The sequence below is a fragment of the Lipophrys pholis genome, assembly GCF_963383615.2.
Source record: "Lipophrys pholis genome assembly, chromosome: 3".
NCBI classification, from domain to species: domain Eukaryota; kingdom Metazoa; phylum Chordata; class Actinopteri; order Blenniiformes; family Blenniidae; genus Lipophrys; species Lipophrys pholis.
In genome coordinates this window covers 14,759,144-14,773,937 of record NC_137627.1, presented here as the reverse complement: position 1 = coordinate 14,773,937, position 14,794 = coordinate 14,759,144, and the positions used below count along the sequence as shown (strand labels likewise).

Here is a 14,794-nt window from a genome sequence, read left to right as displayed (position 1 = left end):
TTGCCAGAACCATCATACAGACATCGTCCACAAACTACATTAAACTGAAAGCCTGCTGCTGACAATACAATTTAATGTGATATGAAAGTTTTGAATAGTTGAAGTAGTTTTTGAGTGAAACATTAACTTTTTTTTACTCACCCAAAACATTTTGACACATAACTTATGTAATTTACCAGTAATTGTTCTCATGATACTTTTAGCTTGAATATATCCAGACATTCTTTCTTATAATGGGACCAAATTGTTTATGAACAATTTACAGCAATCTTGGCAAATAGTCAGAGACTGGATGAGAGGGAGATTTTGACTCTTATCAGACCTTCTTATAAACAAGGTCACTGCAGCCGTGCCACAAAAAGACATGTTAACAGCTGCAAGTCTTCATGAAACAGCTTCTCTCCTTCTCCCTTCATCACAGGCCTTGACCCCCATGTGGAGGAAAAAAAAAAAAAAAAAGCTGACAGCGAGAACAAGCTTTGACAAGTCTGAGGAGGTCATGCTGGTACCATTTCCCAGGAAATTTGTGAATTCCCACTGAGCACTGAGAATAAAGGTGTTGGAAGGGAGCCCAGCGTGGAGTTTCCCGGCTGTAAACCATGCGTGTTGAGGTCAAGTCAACAGTGACGGGTGCAGCATAGAAAATGGAACACCTGCACTAACCAAACAGGATCCACCGCCATGATACAATTAGACACACCGGTGGTTGTTTTATAAAAAGCAGTTCCATGGGTGATCAGGTGATCATGAGGTGATCGAGTTCACTCAAGTTTATAAGATGTGACGTCAAATGAAGCTGCAACTAAAAACACAGAGTGAAACGTTTCCCGGTCCAAATGAGAAAACGCATAAACACAAGATTGCTTTCTTTTTCTTCTCCGATACCAACAGCAGCCTTCTCCACTGTTACACCGTCCACCGCCATGTCCTCACTGTGTCCATCACCGGAGAAACACGTCCAATCTAAAAAGTACCAACTTGAATGCTCTTTTAAAAACATGATAAACGAGGTCAAACTTGAAAAAACATTGCGAATAAACCGCCGTGTTTTTTTTCAGTGATGACATAACAGAACTGTCCCTATGTCTCAATCTATTAGTTTCCCAAACCCTTACAAAGACCACGCTGACTCAGCAGTGAACACACACTGACATAGAAAGCAGAAATTGAGCTATTCTTGGTCTCGGCTCAGATTCTTCTGTGAGCTGCGAGCAGCGTGAGCCACGTTCAGGAGAATTTAAAAGAAGCTGCTGGAAATAAACCCTCAAACTGACGGGAGAAAGCTTGAGGGTTTAAAACACTTTGAATGCGTCTGATTTCTCCAACTAGTCCTTTCAGGATTCCGGCACGATACTGATGGCGTGTAAAATCGAGACGTCGAAAGACGTCATCTGCAGGTTTGTTGTTCCTCTGCATGACGGACGCAGTCAGGAACGTGTGTGGGAAACAGTGGAGGACAAAAACACTGACGTATTCTTGTGTCACTCATATTTATCTGTCTGTAGTAATTACACGGTAATCTTTAATGTGCACACAATGCCTTTTTGTTTATTTTTTAATCTTTGACATATTTACACTTAAACTGTACAGGGGGAAGTCACAGTGGAATAAATGACTGGGTGAGGTCGGAAAATTAAAACAGCACGAGAGTGAAACTGCGGCACAAAAGGAGCTGATGAACAGGAAAAGTGGTTTCTATTGAATATCGGTAGATTAAATATTAAATAAGCCAGCCGGTGATTAAAAAAACCCCAAAAACAACAAACTACAACGCTAAGAAAATGATATGAAACTACTGTGCTTAAGACTTTTTGACCGCTTCTCTTAGCGAGTCAGGTCATTTTCCCAAAACCACGTTGACCAAAGGCCAGTCTGACCTTTCATGAGGGCTGACATAACGCAGGACTAAAGCAGCTGGTAGAAGTATTGTCCTCAGATTGCAAGAGTCCTTCATTTGAGATCGACTTCTGAGCCCTAATAACCCTCAAAACCAGCAAATGTGTAGGAGCATTATTGAGACTCATCCTCCGCTTCGTTGACAAAAGGGCCCGTACCTCATGTGCACGTTCACTAAAAAGCTGAAGCTGAAAGGTCAAATTCCAGCAAATTGTAAGGGCTCGCCTTCACCTCCACAACCCAGCTGAGATTATTAGATTGTGCCAAAACAAGCTGCTTCCTACCGTTGTTTTCATGATCTCACTGGCCTGGGACAACTCGGGGTCTGAAACCCAACTATATTAGTATTTGGAGTGGAATCCTCGCACCATTTCTGCGACACATTCATTCAAATTTGGGTGAAAACTCGCCTGAAGTTTGTATGTATGACACATGATCCTCACTCATGACATTTGTTGGATAAAATCGCTCATTCTTTAGCGCTTGGCAAAGCAAGAATCAATACATGACCTCCGTGTGCAACAGTTGCATTACTTTAATATAAATATAGGATTCCTCCCCAATTCACATATAATTTTGTCATCATACCAAAATGGAACAAATAAAAGTGCAGAAGCTGCTGGATCGGGACCACGAACCCGGATGGAAACCAGATTTAAATGAAGAAGAATTTTTTTGGTTGTTCATCTTTAGTTCTTTCTTATTACTGGTCATTTCTTTTCATTCTAACTTATTTGAAGAGACTCAAACAACAAGACTGCTGAAGAGTGAAGATTCTGAACATGTTTAAAGTCGGAGTGATACGAATGTGAGGCTCTGGGACGAACACAGAGAACATCTGATCTGTAAATGTACCGAGAGGTCTAGAAACCAGGAGCTTAAGAGAAGCTTGATATTCGGACCTGATGCACAAGGTGAATGGAAATGATAATGATAATGACAAGACAGAAAATCCCTTTTTGTGGGAGCAGATTAGCCAGGCACCGACTGTTACAGGAGCATGTTGGGATTATATATCATAAACACGGGGGTTTCATTTGTGCTAGAAAGATAATGCTGGGTGGACACTGGCCCTGAGCTAAGTGACTCTTAGCGGTTTCACGTACGCGGAGCATGGCTGAGGTGTCAAACCCTCATGAAGAAAGTGTTTACAAAACTGTATAAAGGAGGGTAAGAAAGAGAAAGCCGATTGTGCCACATGATCCAAACAGTCACTGGAGCTCCTCTTCAGTTTTCACCTGCACCGTGTCGTCCTGCAGCTCCGGCTGCACATTCTGAGTCTCGTTAAACAGCATGTTGAAATGCAAGTCAATGTAATTGGACTGAATGAAAGAGCCGCCGTTCTGGTTGAAGTTCATGTTGGTGTTGGCGAAGGCGGTGCCGGCGTCAGGCGGCGGGTTGAAGCCGCACGGCGCCGGCGAGGAGATACCAGGGTTATTGTATGCCTCCCAGAACTCTGGTGACTCCAGCAGCTGCTGGATGAGCGCCGCCTCGTCCGAGGTGTCACAGAAATCCATTTCCTCCACGGCGGAAGCAGCAGGCAGCGTGGGCTGCAGCCTCTCGTCTGGAGTCATCCCGTTCTGGGCCCCCAGGAGGAAGAGTAAGGTCTGTTCTGGTGCAGGTAAACTCTCCGCTGCAGGAGGACAAACACATCAGGTTACATACCGTACACAAAATAAACCAGGGAGAAACAGAACAGTCAGTCAGATTTCAGATTAAAGCCTTTACAATCTATATCTATATATCTATAATGTCAGTCATCTCTGGACAGGCTCTCTCTCACACCAGGTACTGAAACTGGGGTTTAATGCAGGACTTTCTAATGTTTCTAAACTTCAAACATATTATTGGAAATGACTGTTGATTAGACTGTAACGGTCAAAAACACTCATTTGGAGGAAATAACTGAGTAAATCATAGTAATTTATTTTTATCCTGTTTTTGTAGTTGCTTAGAAGAATTACATCTCCTGCTCTCATATTATGGAAGCTACTTTTATTTTGATGGCATATTGAGAGAATTCATTCTTCCCATGTGGCACAAGGGAGTCTATTTTGACTTGATTCACTTTTCAATCATTAAACATTTAGGCAAGGGCAGTAGGTGTGTGTCAGATAAGCAGGATGGTATTTATGATCCAATAAAAGCTAGTATCGAGCAATATTGTGGATGTCTACGTCACACAGGATACATAAATACAGACACAAATGTAGTTTATTCACAAAATCTTAAATTACAGCAGCTAATCCTGCTTTAATGAAAATATGGATCCTGTTGATTCAGATACTCAGAAGCTTTTAAATGGTGTAAATCAACAAGGATTTCACGATGCTGCTGTTTTGTAAGAATAATAAAGTTTCTTATCTCGTCTCGCCTGTGCTTTGATACACTGACAGGATTATTGTGTCTGTCAGTGAGTCGGCAATCTTACAGAAACTCACCACACGTGACACGATGAAGATGAACCCTAACCCTCATAAAGTTTATAAAGTGAATCGTAAACTGGTTGGTGTAAACATTAAAATCGTCTGATTGAAAGTCAACATGACACTGGGTGTCTTGTTGCCCATGGACCTTATCATCATCTTAAAATATGAAATTCCTGAAAACACTTGACATCAACCCAAAACTGTGCCTTTATACATGCAGCTGGCGGTCTTCAGACATCGACCGTCAGTACGTGCTCGGTTTATTCAGTGTGTTCAGTGTGGCGGCTGATGTAGCATCACTTCAACCTCCTGCGGTAAAAATGACTCGGCAGAAGAGGCGACGGGCTGACGCTTATAGATAAGAAAAATGTAAAGAAAGAAAGAAATGGCACCGAGGAATGCCGTCTAAAGTCACTTGAAAATCCATTTCTCACCTCTGACACAAGGTTTGTCCTTGAAACTGATGTCTGACTTGATGGTGGCTCTCTTCCTCTTCACCTCATACGGATCTGTGAACAAAACCGTTCAGACATCCTCACATGAGCCCAGATACAACTGATCTGATTAGAACCTGTGAATTCATTCAGTGTCTGGCTGACCGATGTCTTGCGGCAGGTACGTGAACTTGACCGGCTCGCTCTCCATCTGGTCGGAGATGCGACGCAGCACCACGCAGACCTCCACCTCGTCCGAGATGTCTTGGTCCTGGTACGGCGGCGTCTTGAAGACGATGGCGATCTGTCGGTGCACGTCTGTCTGAGAAAACTCCCCGTTTGCCTTCCACAAGCCGTGTCTGAAGATGATTTCTATGTCATCTGGAGGCAAATACACACCAAGTAAATCAAGAAAAGCACCGAGAATCAAGATTATTTGCAGTTGCTCCTATTTTAGTTTTTTTGTCTTACTTTGCTTCAAGTTCAAAATACGTACAATTTTGCAGTGTACAACTTTACAGAAATAATTTTTAAATACAAAAACAAATCAGTAATAAACACAGAGATCATATCTGACATTTGTATTTCTTAATGAGACTTTGAGATATGAAGGTTTGTTGTGTGAACAGTGCTGAATCTCTACATCAGAGAAGGTTATTTGTCTGAGTTGTTGATTACCTGTGCACACCTTGTAAATGTGACACATCTGCTTTATGGTAGTAAGAGTTATGTTTACCAGAAATATACCAAATCCTAATGACAAAATATGAATAAAAGTGTTGATTTGGATGTAATAGAAACTGGGCTCATAGCTCCTTAAATAGACTTTACTATTAGAATTCATTTTTAGTCGAACACACCGCCCAATGTTGTCCCCCTTAAATCAATCTTTCTCCAAAATGTACGCCTACCTTTCTGCACTTTGTCACACAGCATGTAAACCTCCGTCTTCCCCAAACAGGAACCTCTGTATTCGTTCAAAAGGCTGATCTTCAGCTGCGACGTCGTGGTGGCCTCTTAAAAAAAGAAGAAAAGAAGAAACGACCAGGATCAGGAAACAGGCCACGTGGTTTTTGATTGTCGCCGGGACACTGTGGAGGAAGGTGAGTGTGTGCTGCATACTCTTGTCATAGATGGGTTTGGACACCACGGGGCTGAGAGAGTCGCTTCTGCCGTCGTCCCACTCCAGCTCACACTGGAAGCACAGGCGCACTGCGTTCATGTCGATGTCTTCGATCCCCTTTGTGTGACCGGCTGACGGGCGAGAAAACATCAGACGGTACGTTAGCTGCGCCTCGAGGAGCATCAGTGAAAAATTCATCCTGTGTGTTTCTGTGCGACGCACTTTGAAAGGGGTCAATGTTTTGGCTTCTCCTCTTCTGTAGCGACTGGTCGAGGTCTCTCCTCTTCACACACTGAATACCGAGGTTAGTAAAGCTGTGAGTCGAAGCACATCCTCATTTAATAATGTCTGGAAATCGCAGGCGAAGCAATGAGAAGCACATCATGAAAACTTGCGCGGGACCGATGTTCACCTGTGACGTCGGCTGCTGTGAGGATTGAAGGCGACGAGACAGATTCCCGATTCGTTGGGACAGTCTTTACCCACGAGGCAGTGTGGGTGCGGCCGGTGTGGGAGGTCTTTGGTCACCAGGGACACGGTGACCGTGACCTTGGTAATGTGCTCGATGGAACCCTGAATCTGAGAGAGAGAAGGGAAGCTTCTTTTGAATCAATGTGACATAAACCCAAGATGAGATCATTTTCAAGGCTCATCGTCGTGTCTGGTCTCTGAGGAATTGTTGGGAATATGTTCATGTGCAGAGTACCCAATACATTCATTCTGATGATATTGATCACATGAATACAGGGAATCTGCCTCCCCTCCACTGGTCGACGCAATGATCTCATCTACTGAATTATCTTCAACACAAAGCTACTTCCTCAGCACGCTGCATCAAACACATTCAGTTCAGGTATTTTCAAATCTAAAACGGAGTGAAATGCATTAAACTTGGAGAAAGACACGTTTACTCTCATGGCGAGAGGAATTTTTTGGTTAACGTTGGACTTCTCGAGGAATGTCACACAAAATGATTTTGTTGTTAAAGGTTATCTTTGATTTATAGGAAATAAAAAGGGAGGGAGGTCAGATAATAAGGTCTTTATACATACAGTAGGACTACAATTATCACAATCCGTCACTATATCTTATTTCACTATCTTAACTTGTCTTCATTATATTTACATCACAATCAATTACAAATATGTGCATTTTAACAAAGAACAAATGACTTATAGACTCCATTTACTCCTTTCGTGGCAAAAACAGTTTATCCTACATTATAAATGTAAAAGTTAAAGAAGTTTAAAATGAATCAATACATTAAATATTCCAGTAGCTGTAACCTGGCAAGTGTTTGAAACAATAAAAGAGACAAACTAGTGCGAAAGATTTGTAGTCAAAGAAGCGAAAGTCAGGCTCTGTTTGGCAAATTTAGAGAATTAGAGAAAAAAATGTAAATCCCCAAAACAGACCCTTAGAGCAATACATTAAAGCATTAAAGTTACTGAAATTATCTGTAATTTCATTTTTAATTCATAATTACTTTGCTGGGTTTCTAAAATCATTGAAATCTACTAAGTAAATCTCAATCTAAACACCAAGAAATTCACATATGTGACGGTGGGGTTCCTCTTAAGAAATCTTGGATTTAATCACACAAACTGAACACAGCTTCGGTGTGGTTGTGTGGAAACAGTGAGAGGCGTGTAGGTGTGTTTATCAGTAATTAGACGGGGGCTCCGCCTCTTCTGTTTGACCACACTCAGGCTGGGTTTTGATGGGACTTTCTACATTGCACCACCAACCCACATCCTCCCAGCTCAACCCATCTCATTCAAGGGTTAAATCTTCCCCCAAACCGTCTGCCCGAGAGGTCCCAAACAAAACCCTGAGTGTCTACCTCGATGGCAGGCTGAGTCTTGTTCGCATCGGTGCTGGTCGCCCCCAGGATGCTGCCGGCCGAGCGTCCCTCGCACTCGTATCGAAACCTCATGCCTCTGTCTTTGGGCTCCTCCACCACCACCAGCCGCGGCTTCTCCAGCACGCGGTCCAGTATGTCGGCGTCGCTCAGGCTCTCAGGGGAGACGCAGCCGGAGGTCTTCGTGGACATGGAACACGAAGATCCACGACCACGTAGCGAGGAACCGGCAGAGGACGGAGCTTTGCGCGAGGAATGAGGCGACGCCGTCTGTCTGGTGGAGCACGCCGTCCGGCGCATCGCAGAGTAGCTTGGCTGTGAGGAAGGCAACACAAGTTGATCACCCAAATATTACTAAACAAGTGACGGATTATGAAGCGACACCAATGCCCATCATGTGCGAATGCTGTTTGTGGACTCCAGTTCAATGTTCAACACCATAACCCCCTCCGGACTGGTCACTAAGCTGCAGGACATCGGACTCTCCTCCTCCCTGTGCTGGGCGGTCTACAGCTTTTCAAAAGACATCAGGTGGTTCAGGTGGGGAATCGCCTGTCCCCCTCACGCACCCTGAACATCGGTGCCCACCAGGGCTGTGTGCTGAGCCCTCTGCTTTACTCACTATACACTTATGACTGTTTGTCCACATAAGACTGCCAACACCATCATTAAGCTCCCGCTCAAGGTGCATGGACAGCGTTTTGACGGGGACTATCAACCCCTGGAGGGGCAGCAGCACCCAGCAGGACTCAATAGACAAACTGCATTGTACAAACACGTTTGCACTATTTGACACTTTGACTTACATTGCTTATTCTCTCTCTATCTATCGATCTATTCCTAAATATATATGTATCTCTTGTGTGTTTTCATTCTTATCATTAACCTTGTTGTTTCAGTCTGGATCTGGTGCTAAAAACATTTCACTGCACAATTATACACATTATACTGTGTATAATTGTGGATGTGACAAATAAAAGGTCATGACTCAAAGTGCATCCTTACCAAGTTCAACACAATCTGGGACTTTGTTGGTCCTTCTTTAGAATGGCCACAAGCCTTCTGTGGCTTCAGATAACCTTTAGACACAAACTGCTCTGGGGCAAATATTTATCATTCTGCATGACTCAGTTTGGGATTAACGCAGGATTGAGGAGTTTCACACTTGGACTGTGAGCACAAGCTCAGATTAAACTTTGGTCAGAAAGAAAATCTGAACTGATTTGAACTAAAGCCAAAAATATTTTTAAGATTTATCAACACTGACCTCAGTTTTGTTACTTTTTCTAACTTTGAGTATTTAATGTTATTTTCTTCATATACATTTTAGAAAAACAAAAGATAATCCTGTGATATTCAAATGAAGCCAGAGGTAGTAAAACGTTTTCCACCTCACACAAGAGACCATAGCGAAGGTTTCATGTTAGATTTTCCGCCTATAAATCTTTTCAGATCTTATAAATAAATATTCAAATTAACCTGATCCACCATTTCACAACAGAAAAGAAAAAAACAACAACTTTCTTTTAGCAGTTTTATCACTTTATGACCACATTGAGCAACTAAAAATAATAACGCATGAAGATAAAAGGTTTCAAGCTATTTTATTTTAATTATGATAATTAGATCTTGTGCAAAAATCTTTAACCTACTACTTTTTATTTGTGGAGGTTTCACAGTATGAATTTTTAGAGCAAAAGAATGAGCTAATGGGCTCTAATTAAAGAGCCATTATTTTACAGGGCAATGAGCAGATCAAACCAATCCCCCAAAAGTGAGGGACAAGTTGTTGTGGTAGTAGTAGTAGTAGTAGTAGTAGTAGTAGTAGTAGTAGTGTTTTATTTGAACAGGTGAAACTAGTTTAGATCAATGATCTCTTTGGCCAAGACAGCAGCAATAAACACAATAATCACAAAAGTACAAATAGACTAAAACCAAAAACAAGGGCTACAACGATTAAACTTAATGTTTTTTTTCATAGATCATTACCAAAAGATCCTCCTTATTATGTTGCCAACGTTTTATTGTTACATTTGCCAACGAAAATTGGGGCGAAGGTTCTGATTTTGTCTGTGCGTCTTTAGATTTATTTTCCTTATTTTCCTTACAAACAAAAGTTTGGGCAAAGGTTGGGTTTTTGTCTGTGTGTATTTATTAGTTTGTATGTATGTATGTATGTATGTATCTTATTGTTCGGACGATTGAGCGCATCTGAATATAAAAAGTAGCGGCTTGTAGTCTGTAAGACACGGTATGTATGTTACCAACATATCGCAAAAATTATTAACCCGAATTGGTTAATAACCCGGTTGAGGTATGATTTGTCATCATCCATTACATTTTGGGATGCAATAGATCCCGGGGAGGTAAGATATTTACTCCATTGTCGACGCTGGAGCTCTGCGGTGAATCGTTACTCGGGGCTGACGCTGCCATTCGCCGGCTGCGAGCACACGGCTAACTGTCAGCCAATCACACGGCAGCTCACTCTAACAGTGCGTTACAGCAACACAAAAGAATGGGAACCAACACAACATTCTCATTTAACCTTCACAATGCAACAACATGAAGCCATACAAACGACCACGACAAATGATGGAAGGAGTGGTGTGGTGGATCAAATGACCTGGTAATCCATTGGTTTCCATGGTGACAAATGTGGCGCTGGCGAAGGTATGTGTTCTACTGAACGCCCGCTCTAGTTGGTTTGTATGTATGTATGTATGTATGTACAGTATATATATATATAACAGAACATGATTTAATCTTAACATTGCAAGGTGGTGTCGGCGAGGGTATGTCTGCCCTCTACCGGGTGACCGTTCCTAGTTTTGCATTGTTTTGTTACAAGAATATGAAACAGCAAGCGTGGTTGAATGTTTCTATTTCTATTATGTAAGTACCGTCATCATTTCAAGTGTCTACTAAGTTAATAATATTTCTATGAACTCAACAAACGGCAGCAGCTCACAACAAAACAGACTTTTTTTAAAGAAGTGGATAGAGAAGCAGAATTGGTGGTGGAGATGACTCGCTACATCTTTCCTCCTTCATACATGCGCTTTCTATCATTGCACACAGTCGACCATGTGCTCTCTGACTCCTCCTCACATCTGATCCTTTTTTTCCGTTACACCACAGACCACTGAGCCTCTCTATTCCCTCTTGCAGTTAACGTGCGACATACCTCGCTCCCTCGTTTTACTTTCTCTATTGTATCACGACTCATCTACACACTCTCTCTCTCTCTCTCTGCCCCTGAATTGACTCAATTCAAAAAAATGAAAGCAAAAAACATGACCATTGAAGTCACACTTACTGATTCAACAGGTGATGAAGATTCAAGCCTGCAGGGAACAAAGAGGTAAAGGAGCAGCCTCCCTTGTGGCCTGTGAAGCTGATCAGACTGTTGCTGCAGCGCTCCGGCTGACGCCTCTGCATTAGATCACGTTTCCTAATATGTCGTCGAGCTGCAGATGTTTGTTGTCAAAGCGTTTATGTGGGCTGCGAGAGTGTCCGCCTGAGCATACCTGCGAGCCTTAAAAACCCAGAGAAACTAAAACAAAAGCCTGGCAGAGCAAGTCGGCAGGCAGGAAAAAGGAAGACAGGCCGGCCTAATGTCGATCCACCAATTGCAGGGGCGACACAGAGAGAAAAATGTGACCTTTAACCTCCGGTGGGCTTGGCTAGTAAACACAAGGACAGCAAACTGAAAGCAGGGGTCAGATTACAGCTCCTCTCCTCCTCCTCCTCCTCTTCCTCTCTCTCCTCCTCCTTTCTTCTCAGCCTCCTCCCACAGAGGAGCATGGCAGGGAGGTGTGTGACGCTCACGGGTTTTACACACTCATAACTTTTTAACAAGCTGCAATTACACACTAATTTTAGCCACAGCGCCTCCGCAGATCACTTGAGATTACAAACTGGTTGAACCCGTTTGTCGCTACCCGCATGCTTGCTCACTAATCAGATTACAACACTCCTCTTCTGAATGCTGACTGGAAACCACGTGCTTTATGATAAACGCCGGGCCTGCCGCGCAGCACGAGCGCTCAACGGCACTTTAATCCATCAAGACGTATTCCTGTTTTTGACTTCCCCACGGTGAGGAAGCCGTACTGATGCTCGACCGCATGATGAGGACAAACTAGTGCATCAAGTCACACTCCAGCATTACTACCTCTCAACTAGGCACATTTTTATACCCCAACTGACAAAGCGTTTAATCTTTCTTATTGAGAAGCAAAACACTTTTTAATGCCTTTGCGTAATAATTGACCAACTCTTGTTTATGAATTGCTACAAAGCTTCAGTGGCTCAGATGAAGACAAACAATTTCACATTTTTGGTGGGTGGGGTGGGGGGGTGAAACCAGACGAGGAGCAAACCAAAACAACACAAATGACTCCACTGGTGCAGAAGCACCACACTGACAACACCTCACCCCGAATTCATCCTCACCTCACAGGCGGTGCCTCGCGCCACCAGCATGGGTTTGGGCGTGGGCGGGGAGCTCTGTCGGGGGGTCCTGTGGTTTTGTGCGAGGGGGGTGTGGCAGAGGAGGTCACCAGGAGGAGGAGGAGGTCCGGGGAGGGAGACGCTCGACCGCACGTTCTCCTCAGCAATGATTTCATAAATCAGATCTGTAAACAGTGATGACACCAAGTTGAATCTGAGGTGGAAGCCTGAATGAAAAAATGATTCATTATTGAAAAGATCACTTTAATAATATAAAATCAATGCTCATCCATCATATAAAAAAAAAGAAAGACTTTTGCACACTACAGACTGAGAAGTATTTACATGTTGACGTCAACAACATTTAATATTTGCATGTCTGTTCGAGGACACATGACATTAACATGAAGTGTCACATGCACGACTCATTTTGAAGCTTAATGATCATAAGATGAGCTCCGAGAGGATTTGTGTGGTTACCGCCACAGAAAAACAGTTTCTTGTATCTATACAGATCACATGTTCTTCTGTGTGACTTCGTATGTTTACTTCATTTGATATACAAGTGCCAGACCTATAAATGCCTTGTGGACAGGGGGGTGGGTCTGTCATGTCTAGAAACTGATCCCTCACAAATGTGATGCATGAAAAACTGGCGACATCTGTTAGTGCAGTTCATCAAATCTGAATGTTTGCTGATTTTATTGATTGGTCAATGACCGTATTTTTTAATGATTGTAGTATATTGGAACTATTTGGAACAAAAAACTAAATAATTATGGATTGATAGTGAGCAATTAGACAGTGTGTTTCCCCATGAAGGGATGAATAATGAATATAGAGGTGTGTCCCAAAGGATTGTAATACAGTGGCAAAGTTCAATATCGCCCATGATTTTACTTAAATTGTGAAACGTCCAGGCAAATCATATTTATCACACATAACCTTCATATATTTCTATATTTAAAGCTTTTGTGTTTAATTCTATATGACTGTCACTTATAAGTCTTTTTATGACACAGCCTGGCAAATTGTGGCACTCTGAGATTTTTGAATTGCAAATGCACAGCTCCAGAATATTATCATAACTTATTGAAACAATATTATCACATACTTTTCCTACTGTCTTACCCAAATGTCATTGTCATAAACACAAACAAAATGCTTGAAACGATGAACTTTTCCATGGCATTGTAATTTTGCGAGCTCTGAAGCCAAACAAATACAAGAAATGATGTCTCCACTGTTCGGTGATAACCACACAAACATGTGAACAAACAGGCAGAAACAGAAATACACATCATAGGTTACTTCCCCTTTTTTGAAGGAGGAAGCATGTATTTGTGTCAGAGAGCATAACGTGAGAAGAAATAAAAACAAGAGAAGAAGAAGACTCAGAACTCACTGAGGTCTGAGGGGCCAGGATGAGGGAAGGGGGGCAGGATCCCGGGGATGGGTGTTGGCTCCTCTGCAATGACACATCACATGCCAGAGGATGATGTCAGCTCTCACTCTCTCCCACAAACACACTCAAAACACACACATTAGAGGCTCGAAACCTACCAGAGTTGCCATTAAACATATCCATGTCTTTCATCGCATGTGAGGAGTCTTTAAAGACGTAAAAACTGCAGCGAGGCGTCCTAGAAAGTCTGTCCGGGTCGGGGTTTTCTCCTCCTCCGGGAATGATAAAAGTGTGATGTTTACAAGACGGAGGCGGCGAAGTTCAGCCCAGAGCCCGGGGAGAGGAACCGCTCGGTCCTGGAGCCATGTGTGGACTGACTTACACGCACTTTGCATCAGGTTTGTGTTTCCGCAGCTTCTGCGTTCTGATTGGTTGCTGCGCGGCGTGGAAATCCCCTCCAGGTGACGTCACAGCCCAGATGGGACCTTTCCCCTCCTCTCTCCTCTGCTGACCTCCAGCACTCTTCAATCCTACATCAATACAATTAAAATGATTTCTAGTCACCTGATTATTATTATTTATTTATTTATTTTAATTATATTTATTATTATTATTGTCAGAAAAAGAATAATGTGCAAACACCTCCTTGTCGGCCTCCGTCCCAACACAGAGTGCTTCTTCCCACCCCGCAGGCCTGTTTACTGCATCTCCAGGTTGCATCAGGTGTAGCAGGCCTACGTTCATCTCTGCACCAATAATATCACTGCACGTTCAAAACCCTGCAAACGTTACGTAAGAGATGAAGCGCCAGTTCAGTGGAGCTGCGACGTGCAGCAGGGACCCCTGCTGGCCACACAGGGGTAAAGACATTTAAAGGAAACGAAAAGCGAAAGTTGAGGCGTTTAGAGGAAGTGGTGACTCAGGTCAAATGAATAAACCAGGACGACCCACCATTCACAGGTACAAGCTATGTATGTATGTAAGTAAGAGGTTTTTGGAATCACGTTTACAAGTGTATTTCTGATGAATCACTTATCAATTTGTGTGTTTCCCCAACACAGATCACATGTCTGTGAGAAGTAGAAGACTGTAAGAAGAGAAAACAAAAAAACTAAAGGCTGTAAAAAAAGCTTGAATAAGGATGTTGGTGACAGAAGGAACAAGTCGCCTAAACTCTAATAGTGCTGATGA

At 42.8% G+C, this 14,794-nt stretch overlaps 1 protein-coding gene across 3 annotated transcripts; it reads right to left on the bottom strand.

Annotated features, from left to right (window-relative positions):
• Positions 1-1,478: 1,478 nt before the first annotated feature.
• Positions 1,479-14,348, bottom strand: relb (v-rel avian reticuloendotheliosis viral oncogene homolog B). 3 transcript variants are annotated; one of them, XM_080460016.1, is made up of 12 exons: positions 14,246-14,348; positions 13,762-14,133; positions 13,604-13,666; positions 12,202-12,383; positions 7,726-8,058; positions 6,295-6,461; positions 6,105-6,196; positions 5,882-6,013; positions 5,671-5,775; positions 4,925-5,140; positions 4,760-4,834; positions 1,479-3,529 (listed from the first exon to the last, which is right to left on the bottom strand). In XM_080460016.1, the coding sequence occupies exons 2-12, from the start codon at positions 13,793-13,795 to the stop codon at positions 3,108-3,110; spliced, it is 1,821 nt and encodes a 606-aa protein (XP_080316142.1). In that variant the 5' UTR covers positions 13,796-14,133; positions 14,246-14,348; the 3' UTR covers positions 1,479-3,107. The 3 variants fall into 3 exon arrangements, with proteins under 3 accessions (XP_080316142.1, XP_080316141.1, XP_080316143.1); XM_080460015.1 differs by lacking the exon at positions 14,246-14,348 and having other exon boundaries at positions 1,525-3,529; positions 12,202-12,425; positions 13,762-13,978; XM_080460017.1 differs by lacking the exons at positions 12,202-12,383; positions 13,604-13,666; positions 13,762-14,133; positions 14,246-14,348 and adding an exon at positions 11,063-11,587 and having other exon boundaries at positions 1,525-3,529.
• Positions 14,349-14,794: the final 446 nt, after the last annotated feature.